Source organism: Bos grunniens, chromosome 6 (genome assembly GCF_055505025.1).
Source record: "Bos grunniens cultivar Pamir isolate PY7600 chromosome 6, Bosgru_T2T1.0, whole genome shotgun sequence".
Classification (NCBI taxonomy): Eukaryota; Metazoa; Chordata; class Mammalia; order Artiodactyla; family Bovidae; genus Bos; species Bos grunniens.
This window is the reverse complement of record NC_141170.1, coordinates 59531924-59548059: the sequence shown is the minus strand read 5'-3', so window position 1 is coordinate 59548059 and position 16136 is coordinate 59531924. Positions and strand designations below refer to the sequence as shown.

Below are 16136 nucleotides of genomic sequence, written 5' to 3'. Positions count from 1 at the left end.
GTTATTTAATTCATTACACCAAAATAACAGTTCCTAAAACGTCCAATAGGCCTTATTAAGACTATATCATACAGTCTCAGTTAGCAAGAATCATTTACTCAGCTCATCCTGAAATTATAAACAAACACTGACAGAAGTAGAAGTGAAATGTTTCTAAAAGGAAGAAGTAATAAAAATGGCAATACTTGAAATCGGGTTTGGGGGCTGGGGAGGTGGTGATTAACAACTAAGCAATAGGGAGTGTTATTTCATTTATATTAATGCCAGGGGGAAAAAACTCTTCAGATGGAGAATTAATGACACAGCTGAACAAGTTAAATGGTGTTTACATATCTCTGTCTCCTATGACTATTTCAAAACAATTTAAAGAATGCATCTTGCTATATATTTCTATAGCAAGATACTGCTTTTCTATCTTGAAATTACAGCTAAACTGCATTAGTTTCAGGATGGTAGGAGATTTTTAAAACTGTGCTTCAAATAAAATAGCACACTTTTAAAGGCAACCTTTTTTAAAGATGTTAATAAGTAACATGTTTTATCAGCCTGCCTTGCCTATATGTCCCTTATGGCTGACACTATTTCTTAGCAACTATTACTGTTCTTAGTACTACATTTATCAACCCACATTTTAAATTGCATCCACATACAGGAAATTACACAAAGAGTAATGACTAAATGGCACCCCACTCCAGTACTTTTGCCTAGAAAATCCTATAGACAGAGGAGCCTGATGGGCTGCAGTCCATGGGGTCACGAAGAGTCGGACATGACTGAGAGACTTCACTTTCATTTTTCACTTTCATGCATTGGAGAAGGAAATGGCAACCCACTCCAATGTTCTTGCCTGGAGAATCCCAGGGATGGGGAAGCCTGGTGGGTTGCCGTCTACGGGGTCACACAGAGTTGGACACGACTGAAGCGACTTAGCAGCAGCAGCAGCAGCAATGACTAAACATCAAAGGCTCTAAGCTTAGCATAGCAATATGAAAACACCACTTTTACAGGAAGTACGATATTCCAAGACAGATACTTCCGCAAATGCTAACTATAAAGCAAACAAATGGTGATGATCAGTATTCTGAAACTCATCATGTAACTGAAAAGGTAAAACAAAACTTTAATTTTGCTGCTCGTTTTGTAAAGGTGAGCTAAAAACCCATACTGAAGATATGAAAAGCTACAGAATCCAATGTTTGAGTGAACTCCGGGAGATGGTAATGGATAGGGAGGCCTGGCGTGCTGCGATTCATGTGGTCGCAAGGAGTCGGACACGACTAAGTGACTGAACTGAACTGAACTGAATTTGACTTTCAAGATAACTTTAAATATAAAATGATTTCTATTGTATTTTGCTAACAGTGTAAACATCAGATCAGATCAGTCGCTCAGTCGAGTCTGACTGTTTGCGACCCCATGAATCGCAGCACGCCAGGCCTCCCTGTCCATCACCAACTCCCGGAGTTCACTCAGACTCACATCCATCGAGTCAGCGATGCCATCCAGCCATCTCATCCTCTGTCGTCCCCTTCTCCTCCTGCCCCCAATCCCTCCCAGCATCAGTCTTTTCCAATGAGTCAACTCTTCGCATGAGGTGGCCAAAGTACTGGAGTTTCAGCTTTAGCATCATTCCTTCCAAAGAAATCCCAGGGCTGATCTCCTTCAGAATGGACTGTTTAGTAAATTAAAAAAGAATAAAATTCCTCAGGTTTTACCCGTTTGTCCAGTGTTCTTTCTCTTACAAAGCCAAGTAGCTGATCATTCACTAAGGCAAGGTCTCTTTTGGCAGCAGTTATTATAGTAACAATAACATCATGACGAATAGCTTCTTCTGGATCATGGGATCGAACTTTCAAATATTCTGAAACAGAAAAAATTAAGCTAAATATAAGCTATAATATTCATTATGTTCACAATGACCAAAAAAAACACAACCTAATGCTTTTATGTCTATATACTGGAACAATTGTAAAATGAGGATAAATTAAAATCATTTAATTTCTGAGGTGGCCATTACATAATAACAAAATGAACTATATCACACTATTACTGAAAAGTTATATGTTAATAAATAATATTTTATACCAACTATTATGGAAAAGTCAAATCAGTACCTGATTTGAAATCAAAGCAGCACCTGATTTATACAATACATATTAAACGACTAAAAAAAATACAATAAAAATTCTTATAGCATTACACAATATAAAATAATATTCTATGACCGCTAAAAAAAATCTTAGATAATTATGATACGAACAAAGTTATTTCCTCTCTTTTTGGCAAGCACTTTGTTTATTTTTGGACAAATTGATAAAAATTTGGTAAAACATTTATTTGTATTTTTGTTTGCGCTGGGTCTTTGTTGCTGTGCAGGCTTTTCTCGAGTTGCCCAAGCAGAGGCTACTCTCTAGTTGTGCAGGCAGAGGCTGTTCCCTAGTTGTAGCTCTTGAGTTCTAATTGTGGTAGTTTCTCCTGTTGTGGAGCATGAGCTATAGGGTGCATGGGCTTCAGCAGCTGTGGCATGTGGACTCAGCAGTTGTGGTTCCCAGGCTCTGGAGCACAGGCTGAGTAGTTGTGGCACACAAGCTTAGCTGTCCTGTGGCATGTAGGATCTTCCTGGTCAGGGATCGACCCGTGTCTCCTGCATTGGCATGCGGATTCCTTACCACTGAGCCATCAAGGCAGCCCACAGTAAACAGTATTTTGATTCTGGTGGTTTAGTCACTGAGTAAGACTCTTGCAATCCCATGAACAGCGGCCTGCTAGGCTCCTCTATCCATGGTATTTCCAAGAATACTGGAGTGGGTTGTCATTTCCTACTCCAGGGGATCTTCCTGATCCAGGGATTGAACATGAGTCTCCTGCAAAGCAGGCAGGTTCTTTACTGCTGAGACTCCTTATACTGAGTCTGAAGCCCAAGTATTTTGATAGAAGCTATTTATTTGTTACAACCAAATAAGTAGGTTTAAACGCTTTATTTCAAGTGAAGAATGAGAAATTCTACTAATCTATTTCAGAAGAAATCACTTATCTACTTACTCAAAGGAAGAGTCTACTTCTTTAAACTATCATTCCAAAAAATTTCAAAAGATTACAATGTGAAGATTTCAAACTTAATTTTATTGTATAAACATGAAATCACTTACTAGTCCATGACTGTTAGAGACCTGAAACAGTGCCAGAGTGAAACCTATTCAAAAACTCAAGTTAAAGTCAAAGGCCACATCTAAAATATATTTGTGTGATTGCGTTCATATTTCAATAGACCAGCCACCTTACCTGTGAGATCCTTTGCTAAATCTGGGTGATTCATTAAACAGTGACTGGCAAATTTCACACTTTCTAATCTCACAGGAACATGAATGTCATTAAATCTATACAGAAAAAGATTGCTAAATATTAGTTGTAAGGCAAAATAACTATTTTCAAATAAGGTATATCAACAGTACATAAATATCTACTAAAAAAATAAAGTTTTTTTTTCCAATACTTACTAGAAAATACAGTGGTCATTAAAATGACAGTTACATCATTCTGAAGGAAGAATATAAATTAAAAAATACATAATTTCACAACAGTATTTTTTAGAACAGGATTTTCACCATGTTAAAATAGTATAAAACATCCCCCAACCCAAACTATGTATGTTGAAAAGCCAAAAATTGTAGCTTAAAATTATACCACAAAATAAACAAAAAATAAAATTTCAAAATGCACAAAATCTATCTGAGAAAAGTTTACAGGAGAAAAATGCTAGAAGAATGTGAGGTAGAAAGCAAGGGCAGACCCAGAAATAAGTACACACAATCCATGTGCCATACTGCCTCAAAGCAAAAAAAAAAGTTTCACGTGGCTGGAACCAACCCGTAATTGCCCTTTTTGCTGTTGCTATTTAGTTGCTAAGTCATGTACAATTCTTTGCCACCCCACTGACTGTAGGCCACCAGGCTCCTCTGTCCATGGGATATCCAGGTAAGAACACTGAACGGGTTGCCTTTTCTTCTTCAAGGGATCTTCCTGATTCAGCGTTCAAGCCCATATCTGCACTGGCAGGCAAATTCTTTACTGCCGAGCCACCAGTATTCAGTTTAGTTCAGTCACTCAGTTGTGTCCGACTCTTTGTGACGCCATGAACAGCAGCATGCCAGGCCTCTCTGTCCATCACCAACTCCCAGAGTTTACACAAACTCATGTCCATTGAGTTGGTGATGCCACCCAACCATCTCATCCTCTGTAGTCCCCTTCTCCTCCTGCCCTCAAACTTTCCCAGGATCAGGGTCTTTTCAAATGAATCAGCTCTTCGCATCAGGTGGCCAAAGTATTGGAGTTTTAGCTTCAGCATCAGTCCCTCCAATGAACACCCAGGACTGATCTCCTTTAGGATGGACTGGTTGGATCTTCTTGCAGTCCAAGGGACTCTCAAAAGTCTTCAACACCACAGTTCAAAAGCATCAATTCTTCGGCGCTCAGCTTTCTTTATAGTCCAACTCTCACATCCATACATGACTACTGGAAAAACCATAGCCTTGACTAGATGGACCTTTGTTGGCAAAGTAATGTCTCTGCTTTTGAATAAGCTGTCTAGGTTGGTCATAACTTTTCTTCCAAGGAGCAAGCGACTTTTAATTTCATGGCTGGAATCACCATCTGCAGTGATTTTGGAGCCCAGAAAAATAGTCAGCCATTGTTTCCCCATCTATTTGCCATGAAGTGACGGGATCAGATGCCATGATCTTACTTTTCTGAATGTTGAGCTTTAAGCCAACTTTTTCACTCTTCTCTTTCACTTTCATCAAGAGCCTCTTTAGTTCTTCACTTTCTGCCATAAGGGTGGTGTCATCTGCATATCTGAGGTTATTGATATTTCTCCTAGCAATCTTGATTCCAGCGTATGCTTCCTCCAGCCCAGCATTTCTCATGATGTACTCTGCATATAAATTAAATAAGCAGGGTGACAATATACAGCCTTGACATACTCCTTTTCCTGTTTGGAACCAGTCTGTTGTTCCACGTCCAGTTATAACTGTTGCTTCCTGACCTGCATACATGTTTCTCAAGAGGCAGGTCAAGTGGTCTGGTATTCCCATCTCTTTCAGAATTTTCCACAGTTTATTGTGATCCACACAGTCAAAGGCTTTGGCATAGTCAATAAAGCAGAAGATGTTTTTCTGGAACTCTCTTGCTTTTTCCATGATCCAGCAGATGTTGGCAATTTGATCTCTGGTTCCTCTGCCTTTTCTAAAATCAGCTTGAACATCTGGAAGTTCACGGTTCACGTGTTCCTGAAGCCCGGCTTGGAGAATTTTGAGCATTACTTTACTAGCTTGTGAGATGAGTGCAATTGTGCGGTAGTTTGAGCATTCTTTGGCATTGCCTTTCTTTGGGACTGGAATGAAAACTGACTTTTTCCAAATTTGCTGACATACTGAGTGTAGCACTTTCACAGCATCATCTTTTAGGATTTGAAATAGCTCAACTGGAATTCCATCACCTCCACTAGCTTTGTTTGTAGTGATGCTTCCTAAGGCCCACTTGACCTCACATTCCAGGATGTCTGGCTCTAGGTGAGTGATCATACCATCTGATTATCTGGGTCGTGAAGATCTTTTCTGTGTAGTTCTTCTGTGTATTCTTGCTACCTCTTCTCAATATCTGCTGCTTCTGTTAGGTCCATACCATTTCTGTCTTTTATTGAGCCCATCTTTGCATGATTCTATTGTTCCCACTCTAGAATACCCATTCTATTGTTTTCCTCTATTTCTTTGCACTGATCACTGAGGAAGGCTTTCTTATCTCTCCTTTCTATTCTTTAGAATTCTGCATTCAAATGGGTGTATCTTTCCTTTTCTCCTTCGCTTTTCACTTCTCTTCTTTACACAGCTATTTATAGCCTCCTCAGACAGCCATTTTGCTTTTTTGCATTTCTTTTTCTTGGGGATGGTCTTGCCTGTCTCCTGTACAATGTTACAAACCTTCATCCATAGTTCATCAGGCACTCTGCCTATCAGATCTAGTCCCTTAAATCTATTTCTCAATTCCACTGTATAATCATAAGGGTTAGGGTTACAGCAAGAATTTAATAAGCATGAAACTCAGTATGTAGATTCAGAACTTCATATAAGGATAAGCTGAGTAACTGAAATTTTAAATTTATTGGGCAATTTAAAAATATTAATCATAAATAATGTGATTTACTTATTTTTTAGCTTTTAATTTCCTCTACCCTATTCCTCCCCACCCCCACCCCCCATTCCCTCTGGCAAGTGTTTGTTCTCCTTAACTGTCTTTGTTTTGTTGTTTGGTCTTTTTTTTTTTTTTTAGATTTCACATATAAGTGAAACCATACAGTATCTGTCCTTCTCTGTTTGGGACATCCATGTTGTCTCAAATGGTAAGATTTCCTTCTTCATGGAAGAGTAAAATTCCACCACGTATGTATATACCACATCTAGTTTATCCACTGATCTGTTGTTTGGGCAGCTGGGTTGCTTTCTGGTCTTGGCTATTATAAATAATGCCAGAGTGAACATGGAGCTAATGCATCTATCTTTTCTGATTAGTATTTCTGTTTTCTTCAGATAAATACCCAGGACTGTAATTCCTGGATCACATGATAGTGTCATTTTAAATTATCTGAGGAACCTCCATACTGTTTTCGATAGTGGCGGCACCAATTTACATCGCCACCAACAGTGCACAATGGTTCCCTTTTCTCCACATCTTTGCAGACACTTGTTATTTGTAGTCGTTTTGATAACAGCCATTCTGACAGGTGTGAGGTGGTATCTCACTGTGGTTTTGATTTGCACTTCCTTGATGATTAGTGATGTTGAGTATCTTTTTAAAAAAATATATTAATTTTTAATTGATTGATGATCGGTTTACAACATTGGTTTGATTTTGGTCATACATCAACATGCATTAGCCAAAGGTATACAAATATCCCCTGATGTTGAGCATCTTTTCATATGTCGTCTTTGGAAAAATGTTCATCAGATCCTCTCCCATTTTTAAAACAGGTTGCTTGCTTTTTTGATGTTGACTTGAATGAGGTATTTATATATTTTAGATATTAACAACTTATCATGTATATTATTTGGAAATAACTTCTCCCATTTAGTAGAATTATTCATCCTAGTTCTGTGAAAAAGGCCATTGGTATTTTGATAAGGATTGCAATGAATCTGTAGATTGCCTTTAACAATATTTAAGTATTTCAATTATATCTTTCCAACTCTGTGTGTCATCTTCAGTTGGTTTATCAGTATCTTACAGTTTTCCAAGTACAGTTCTTTTGCCTCCTTAGGTAGGTTTATTCTGAGGTATTTTATTCTCTATGATGTGGCTGTAAATGGGATTATTTTCTTAATTTTTCTGATAGTTCACTGTTAGTGTATTCAGATGCAAAGATTTCTGTTTATTGATTTTTGTATCCTACAACATACTCAAATTCATTGATGAATTCTAGTAGTTTTCTGGTGGCATCTTTAGGATTTCCTATGTAGTATTACATGTCATCTGCAAATAGTGAGCTAGTACCTAACAGAGGCAGAAGATATTAAGAAGAGGTGGCAAGTATATACAGAACTCTACAAAAATGGTCTTAATGACCAGGACAGCCATGATGGTGTGGTCACTCACCTAGAGCCAGATATCCTGGAATGTGGAGTCAAGTGGACATAGGAAGCATTGCTACAAATAAAGCTAGTGGAGGTGATGGAATTCCAGCTGAGCTCTTTAAAATCCTTAAAGATGATGTTAAATTGCTGCACTCACTATGTCAGCAAATTTGGAAAACTCAGCAGTGGACACAGGACTAGAAAGGTCAGTTTTCATTCCAATTCCAGAGAAGGGCAGTGCCAAATAATGCTCAAACTATTGGACAGTTACGCTAAGGTTACGCTCATGGGGTCGCAAAGAGTCAGACACGACTGAGCGACTGAACTGAACTGACCTGAAAGTTATGCTCAAAATCCTTCAAGCCAGGTTTCAATAGTACATGAACAGAGAACTTCCAGATGTACAAGCTGGGTTTAGAAAAGTCAGGGAGATCAGAGATCAAATTGCCAAAATCCACTGGATCATAGAAAAAGCAAGGGAATTCCAGAAAAACATCTATTTCTCCTTCATTGACTACATTAAAGCCTTTGACTGTGTGGATCACAATCAACTGTGCAATATTCTTAAAGAGATGGAAATACCAGACCACCTTTCCTGACTCCCGAGAAACCTGTATGCAGGTCAAGAAGCAACACTTACAACTGGACATGGATAAAGTGGTTGGTTTAAAATTGGGAAAGGACTAAGATAAGGATATATAATGTTACTCTAGTTTATTTAACTTGTATGCGGAGTACATCATGTGAAATGCTGGGCAGGATGAAGCACAAGCTGGATCAAGACTACCAGGAGAAATATCAACAACGCAGATGATTCCACTCTAATGGCAGACAGTGAAAAGGAACTAAAGAGCCTCTTGATGAGGGTGAAAGAGGCGAGTGAAAAAGCTGGCTTAAAACTTAGCATTCAAAAAATTAAGACCATGGTACCCAGTCCCATCACTTCACTGCAAACAGAAAGGGAAAAAGTAGAATCAGTAACAGATTTTATTTCTCTGGGCTCCAAAACAGTGACCGCAGCCATGAAATTAAAAGATGCTTGCTCCTTGGAAGAAAAGCTATGACAAACATGGACAGTGTATTAAAAAGCAAAGATATCACTTTGCTGACAAAGGTCTGTATAGTCAAAGCTATGGTTTTTCCAGTAGTCAGGCATGGATGTGAGAGTTGGACCATAAAGAAGGTTGAGTGCCAGAGAACTGATGCTTATGCTTTCTAACTGTATTGCCGGAGAAGACTCTTGAGAGTTCCTTGGACACCAAGGAGTTCAAACCAGTCAATCTTAAAGGAAATAGGCCCTGAATATTCTAGTAAAGGACTGAAGCTGCAGCTCCAATACTTTGGCCATGTGATGCAAAGACCTGACTCGTTGGAAAAGACCCTGATGCTGGGGAAGATTGAAGACCAAAGGAGAAGGTGGTGGCAGAGGATGAGATGGTTAGATAGCATCACCGACTCAATGAGCACAAGTCTGAACAAACTCCAGAAGATAATGAAAGACAGGTAAGCCTGGCATGCTGCAATCCATGGGGTCGCAAAGAGTTGGACATGACTTAGTGACTGCTGCTGCTGCTAAGTCACGTCAGTCGTGTCCGACTCTGTGCGACCCCACAGACAGAAGCCCACCAGGCTCCTCTGTCCCTGGGATTCTCCAGGCAAGAACACTGGAGTGGGTTGCCATTTCCTTCTCCAATGCATGAAAGTGAAAAGTGAAAGTGAAGTCGCTCAGTCATGTCCGACTCTTAGCGGCTCCATGGACTGTAGCCTACCAGGCTCCTCCATCCATGGGATTTCCCAGGCAAGAGTACTGGAGTAGGGTGCCATTGCCCTCTCCGCCTTAGTGACTAAACAACAACAATAATCACTGACACAATTTCATTACTGGTAATTGATTTGTACATATTTTCTGTTTCTTCCTGGTTCAGTCGTGGGAAACAATACATTTCTAGGGATTTGTTCATTTCTTCTAGGTTGTCTGCTTTGTTGGCATATAATTGATCATAGATAATGTGACTTTAAACATTGAAAACATGTATATTTTTGAAGTGATCTCATAAATAACCAATAAAACTAAAGTTATTTAATAGACACATAAATATCCATGGCCGCCTACTTTCTTATCCAGAGACAACTGTCATTTTAATAAAATATTTCATTTACGATTTATAATTTTCTAACTAACAGAAAAAAGTGAGTAGTACTATTCATGATCAAGTATCAAAACACTTATTACTAAATAATTAAGGGAAATAATATAGTACAACAGATATGCTAAAAATACTTCGTTTACCTGAATAAGAGACCGATTACCAGGACACTAGTGAATGTGAAATTTTCAGTGTAAGAAGCCTCTTACTGTTGATTTAGTTTTTATAAGTTATGCAAGTGAAAAATGGAGTCTTGCATTTTCGTTTAAATGTTTTTCTATATATATTAATGTCAATCACTAGGACAGATACACTCGTCTATGTACTGACAAGTAGAACTGTTTCATTCCCTCTAAATTCTTATAAATTCAAGTTTAATTAATCAAATGGTCAGAATATATTCAAGACCTTCAAAACGACCTGTTCTGGGCAAATAAGATATCATTATATCAGTGTCTCCAATTTGTTATATATATGTAATTTATTTATTTGGCTGCCTCAGGTCTTAGTGGCAGCATACAGGATCTTCATTGAGTCACGGGGGCTTAACTGCTCTGTGTCATACGGGATCTCAGTACCCTGCCCAGGGAATGAACCTGTGTCCCTTGTATTGTGAGGTGGATTCTTAACCACTGGACCACCATGGAAGTCTCTTATTTATTTTAGTATTTAACATAGGATTACTATAACAATTATTATAGTGAGTTTACTTGAAGAAAAATTTTGGAGCCCATTTCCTGAATCAGTTGAATTAGACAATGATGAATTTCAAATGTTCTCTAGAATATTAATAATAAAAATTGACTTTTTAATCAATGTTTGAAGTAAAGAAACATGTAAATGTAACACAAGAAAGCAATTTAATAAATTTCATAGATTTTCCAACCTTACCATCAAGTTGAATAGAACACAATAATTCCAAGTTCTTTAGAAGGAACATTAAAAGCTTTGAGCAGTGCTATTTTCCATTTCAAAATCAGACAATACTGAATTGTTTAAAACACACATCTTGCTACCAGATAAGCTATGTATCTAAAGGATAAGCACCAGTAAATAAATAAACTGTTTGAGTGAAATATGGCATGGACTGGACCATGATGTCTTCAATCTCATGATTTAAAAATTTTAAGACTCTGCAGATCTTCAAATGTTTATTCTAATGACATTATTTTAGCACACACAAGAAAGATTAAAATCTGTTATGTGGGTAAATAAAAAAAAGCTTTCTTTATAAAAAATTGCTCTTCAGTTTACTCTCCGAGAGAGACAGTAACATTGGTATTAAAAAAACATATATTGAAGTTTGATATATGTGGTTTTAATCAGGTGGGCCATACTGACTAGCCTCCAAAACATAGAGTCCACAGAATTGTATTCTCTTACCGTCCAAGAAAACACTGCCACAGAGGACGATTCTGTGTTGCTAAATCGGAATCTTTAGAGCCAAACAATTTAGCTAAAAGTCGAACAACAGCTAATCGTTCTTCTCCATCATTGCTCTAAGAGAAAAAAGAAAATAAATAAAACCTGAGATTTATTCATCAGATTATAAAAAAATAACATAAAATAGTCCCAAGAAGCTGCAATTTCACTGTTTTTGCTTATAATGATGAAAACTTTAAAATATTGTATTCTCTCATTTACTATGCAGAAGTTGATTTAATTCCACATTAGATCATCAGGTCCTTTGCTCTTATTTCATTCCCTCTCAACTGTTAATTTATGCCTGTTTTCTCTGCTTGCTTGCAATCTGCACAGATGCTGTAGAAATATGAAGATAATGATTTAATTCTAACATTCCCTAAGAGTCCTAGAAAAAATTCTGTGAATGGAAGACCTACAAGTAACTTCTGCCCTACAATTTCATCTCCAACATAAACCCATATCAATTAAGGTTTTGATATCTGAAAGGTTTTTTTTTTTTCGGTATATGAAGTTTTAATCAATGATCCCCTCCTGACTGGAGCACAAAATACTGAAGAATGTCATGATTCAGAAAAATTCATTTTAACAGAAGAGAATGAATCTTACAAGGATCTATAAAGTCAAGTGAACTGAACACTACAAAAAAGCAAAACTTCATTTTTGATAGGGGCCTATTTTCTTATCCTGAATCAATATACATTACAAAAATGTCCTTCATTTCACTAGTGAAGCCACATTAATATATATCGAATTATTCTAAAACCACATGGTGCATGAAATGTTTTAAAAGTTACACACTCCCTAGGAAAATAAAGACAATAACCAAAAGCAATTGCTAATTTCTAAAGTGTTCAAATACAATAACAAAAAGCAACTTCCAATTTTTAAAATGTTCAAATACAGTGTGTCTAAAGTAATACCAGAAAGTCAATACATACTCATGGGAAAAGATAGCAAGGTAAAAAAGAAAGACTAGAGGAGGTATTATCTTTTTTTAAAGAATGCTTTAATTTTCAGAGATAGGGGTTTTGTGGTTAAAAGACAGGCACACTTATCAAACAGGTAAAAATGAAAATTCAAGGTTTAAAACTTAAAACTACAAAAATGATTTTCTTCGACAAAGTCTTTCTCAAGCAATATGACTACAATGAAGAACAGTGCTGCCTTTTGTAAGTTCAACTGACTAGCTAACATAATTTATTTTCTTTTTAAAGAAAAACCAATCTATCCCTTAAATTTCAAGCACTAGAAAAAGTGGAAATTTTACTTTACTTGAAAGTAACCACTTCAGTAGCCTGGTGATTATTTCACATGTAACTACTGAAATAAAACTAAATGAAAACTTACCACTCACCCCCTGCCTTTTTTGATTTTTAAATATGTTCCTTGAGTGAGACTGGAATATGATGATAATGAAGGTAATTTTTTTCTGGTGCAAAAACTATTTGGTGTCTCTGATACATACCTATATTGGTAATCTATCTCTAAGTGAAAATTATCTCATTGAGCTATTACCTAATATATTGTTTGAATACAAATATATATATAAAGTATTAATTAAAAGAATGGGTAAAAATCAGAAATTCTGTATTAATAATTTATCAGTGGCTTTCTAAAAGAAATTCAAAAGGCCACCTAGTTTTTATTTTTCTTCAGCCTTAGATGGAAAAGGTAACCAACTCTGTTACTGTTTCTAATTAACGTAATCGATTCAGAACAATTCTCTGTAAAAATTTTCTCCAACCAAAATAAAGCAATTATGATTGTGTTTTAATGTTTTAAATTGAGGAATAAATATAAATGCCTGTCTATCTCTGGCTAACATGAAAAAATTATAATGTAAAATGTGGCAAATTTTCTGACAACTATAGCCATTGCTGCTAAGTAACTCAGCTATCAGAGTACCCCGTAAAACACGAGAGAGTAACAGCACTCTGTGGACTATGCAATGGAGAGTGTACACAGGTGCAGACAGTGGCCTAGTATAAAAAGTAAAATCAAACAGTGATTCTGAAGCATTTTCTCAAACACTTTTATTGTCTTTAGAGGACTTTTCACTACAAAGAAGCTGTAGCTACAATTCAGCAATACATCTACAGAAAGTCACCACAGCCATAAAAAACTTCCTAGGCTATCTGCTTAGCATATACTGGTGACTCAAAAAAGGGGCACTCTAATTATATACAGATAGGCTTTCTAGATGGTGAAGTGGTAAAAAAAATCCACCTGCCAATGAAGGAGATGCAAGAGACACAGGTTTGATGTATGGGGTCAGAAAGATCTCTTCAGAGTAGGAAATGGCAACCTGCTCCAGTATTCTTGACTGGAAAATACCATAGACAGAGAAGCCTGGTGGGCTACAGCCCAAGGGGTTGGAAAGAGTTGGACACAATTAAGCACACACACACAATTCTATAGAGAGAGTATCTGAACTACTCTGAATCTGTTTCTTCACTTGGGATGAGAAAAGTAATACTGGTGCAGGCTAGGGTTACAGTCAGAAGCAAATAAGAACATAGGTGATAGCACTTGCTGTAAAACAATAAAATATTCCCTTACTATTATTTAGATACGGTACTAGTTCAACATAAAGTTTTAAAAAGGCAAAAATTTATCTAAGAATACAGAAAAACATAAAAATCAATGGTCTTGGGTTATACATATTGTATTAAAAGAGACTATATAGAAATAACATTAACTAAGGTGCTAAATTTAAAAAAAAAGGGAATTAAGGAATCTATAAAAAATTTTTTTGTGCACCTACTGCTAAAGTATGCCTATGAAAATATCAAATTTTCATAGAGAGGGTACAAGATGAAGAGTAATTGAGGACAACTGTGGTAGAGACAAGCTCATAACCCATTTAAAGTACTACTACTCAAGTTCTAGCCAAACGTTGTCAAATCATCTGATTTTTTTTTTCTTAAAGAAAATGTTTAATCTGGAGTTTTCAACAAAGTCCGATTTTAAAATTTATTCATTCACTCAATGTTATCAACTTTTTAAAAAGAGAAAATTCTTTGTATGACATTTTGAAATAAAATTTATCAAATAAAACATTTTTGGGAGGCCAGATTCAGCTCTTAACTTCTGATGTAAGTAAATGAACTTATAGAAGAATGGGGTATGGACAGCCAATGTAGTTTAACTTCATTCTGTTTACATTAAGCTTACACATTGAAATCCTGAAGTCTAGTTCCTAATCCATTCCCACCATCTATTATAGCAGCCTTGTTTAAGGATTAAAGAGGCTTGATTTTCATATTCAAACTCTATATATTAGACTGGGAGAAAATATTTTAATGCCTTATAAAATAATTTGGTATGGAACCACTCTTAGACTGTTGTGGAAATAAACCTATTATTAAAAAACAAAACAAAACTTTGTTCTCTGTGTAACATTTTCCGTACAACAGTTTCTGAGAAACCTAGTAAAATGTCTTTCATATGTGAACAGCAAATTCTTGTCATAAAACAAAATGGACAAATCTTATACCTGTTTTAAGAGTTTGAAATCAGAGTTCGAATCCCAAATACATTTTAACTGTGTAAATGGACAAAATGATTCATCTTAAACTTTTCATAATAATTTATCTTATGTTTTTCATAACTTAAAAAATCAAAATTGGTAGTGTTGGTCCTAAATATACCACAGTCTGATTTAAGGATTAAATAAAATACTGGATATTAAAAAAATTTTTCAAAAATTCCAGAATATCAAGCAAAATGTAACATGTTCTTTTCTAAAGTTTAACAAGGAGAAAGGACTGAGTGTTAAGATTTTCGTATTTTTTGAGGCATTATGAATTTGTTTAGTTGGCTATTTAAAAAAACAACAGTAAAAAAAAAACCCTCCCAGATATGCTCAAGTCATAACATAAAATTTTTGTCCTTGATCTATACTATGAAAGGGCCAAATAGTTAAAATCAAGATCCTTTGAGTACTGAGTCTGATATCATTTGATGTTCTAAAACATATACATATAATAATATATATCATTTAATAACATTTTATACATTTTGGGGATAACTCCACTTTCCATATGTTATTTGTATCACTGTGTTTATCAGGCGTTTAACAATTAAGTAAATTATAATTTTAATTGCAATGAAAAACATCACTGAGATGAGAGTCTCTGTTTTACTTGAATGATTAAAAAAGATGTATACCTTAACTAAATATAAGATAAATTGAACTCACATTTTATTCTTTTACAGTTAAAGGAAAACAATATAACATATATGTTTCTCTCAAAAGTTAAAGAACTTAGAAATTATAGTCAGTCCTACCTTCAGTTTGAATTCAAGCTGCGGCATAACAGATAATAATAAATGGGGATCTATAGCAAAAAGTTCCTGAATCAGATCAAATACATGTTCTGACAAATCACTTACTGATGATCTTCCCAGCACCAGTACTTGATTGAAAAACTAAAGGAGACAGAAACAAAAACAAAATATCCATTTAATTTAAAAACTTGGACTGGCTTTTTATAAATGTGTTAAAAGAAAACTATAAATTAGGCATTCCATATACAAGTGAGGAAGATGAAAAAGAACTGATGTTTCAATTACTAATATATATAATAGGGTAGTCACCAAAACAGAACAAATCTCCAAATATCATCAAATTATGACTGTTATATGAAAAATTTTAAAAGTAATTGAGTTGTTACCTTTTTTTCAAATTAGGATGACAATTCTAGGAATGAACTGTTATTAAAAAAAAAAAACAATTTAAATAGTTTATTTAATCCATTGTAGAGGATTTTATCAGAGAAGGTAATGGCACCCCACTCCAGTACTCTTGCCTGGAAAATCACATGGACAGAGGAGTGTGGTAGGCTGCAGTCCATGGGGTCCCTAAGAGTCCAACACGACTGAGCGACTTCACTTTCACTTTTCATTTTCATGCACTGGAGAAGGAAATGGTAACCCACTC

General features: G+C 35.9%; 1 protein-coding gene across 5 annotated transcripts in view; it reads right to left on the bottom strand.

Moving 5' to 3' along the window:
- PDS5A (PDS5 cohesin associated factor A) overlaps positions 1–16136 on the bottom strand; it is a 133755-nt gene that overhangs the window by 58337 nt on the left and 59282 nt on the right. For all 5 annotated transcript variants that reach the window (XM_086406072.1, XM_086406076.1, XM_086406075.1 and 2 more), the window contains exons 8-11: positions 15485–15625; positions 11153–11268; positions 3283–3377; positions 1716–1861 (exon numbers count right to left, since the gene is read on the bottom strand). In XM_086406072.1, the coding sequence (XP_086262198.1) occupies positions 1716–1861; positions 3283–3377; positions 11153–11268; positions 15485–15625 (498 nt within the window). The remainder of the gene's footprint in view (positions 1–1715; positions 1862–3282; positions 3378–11152; positions 11269–15484; positions 15626–16136) is intronic.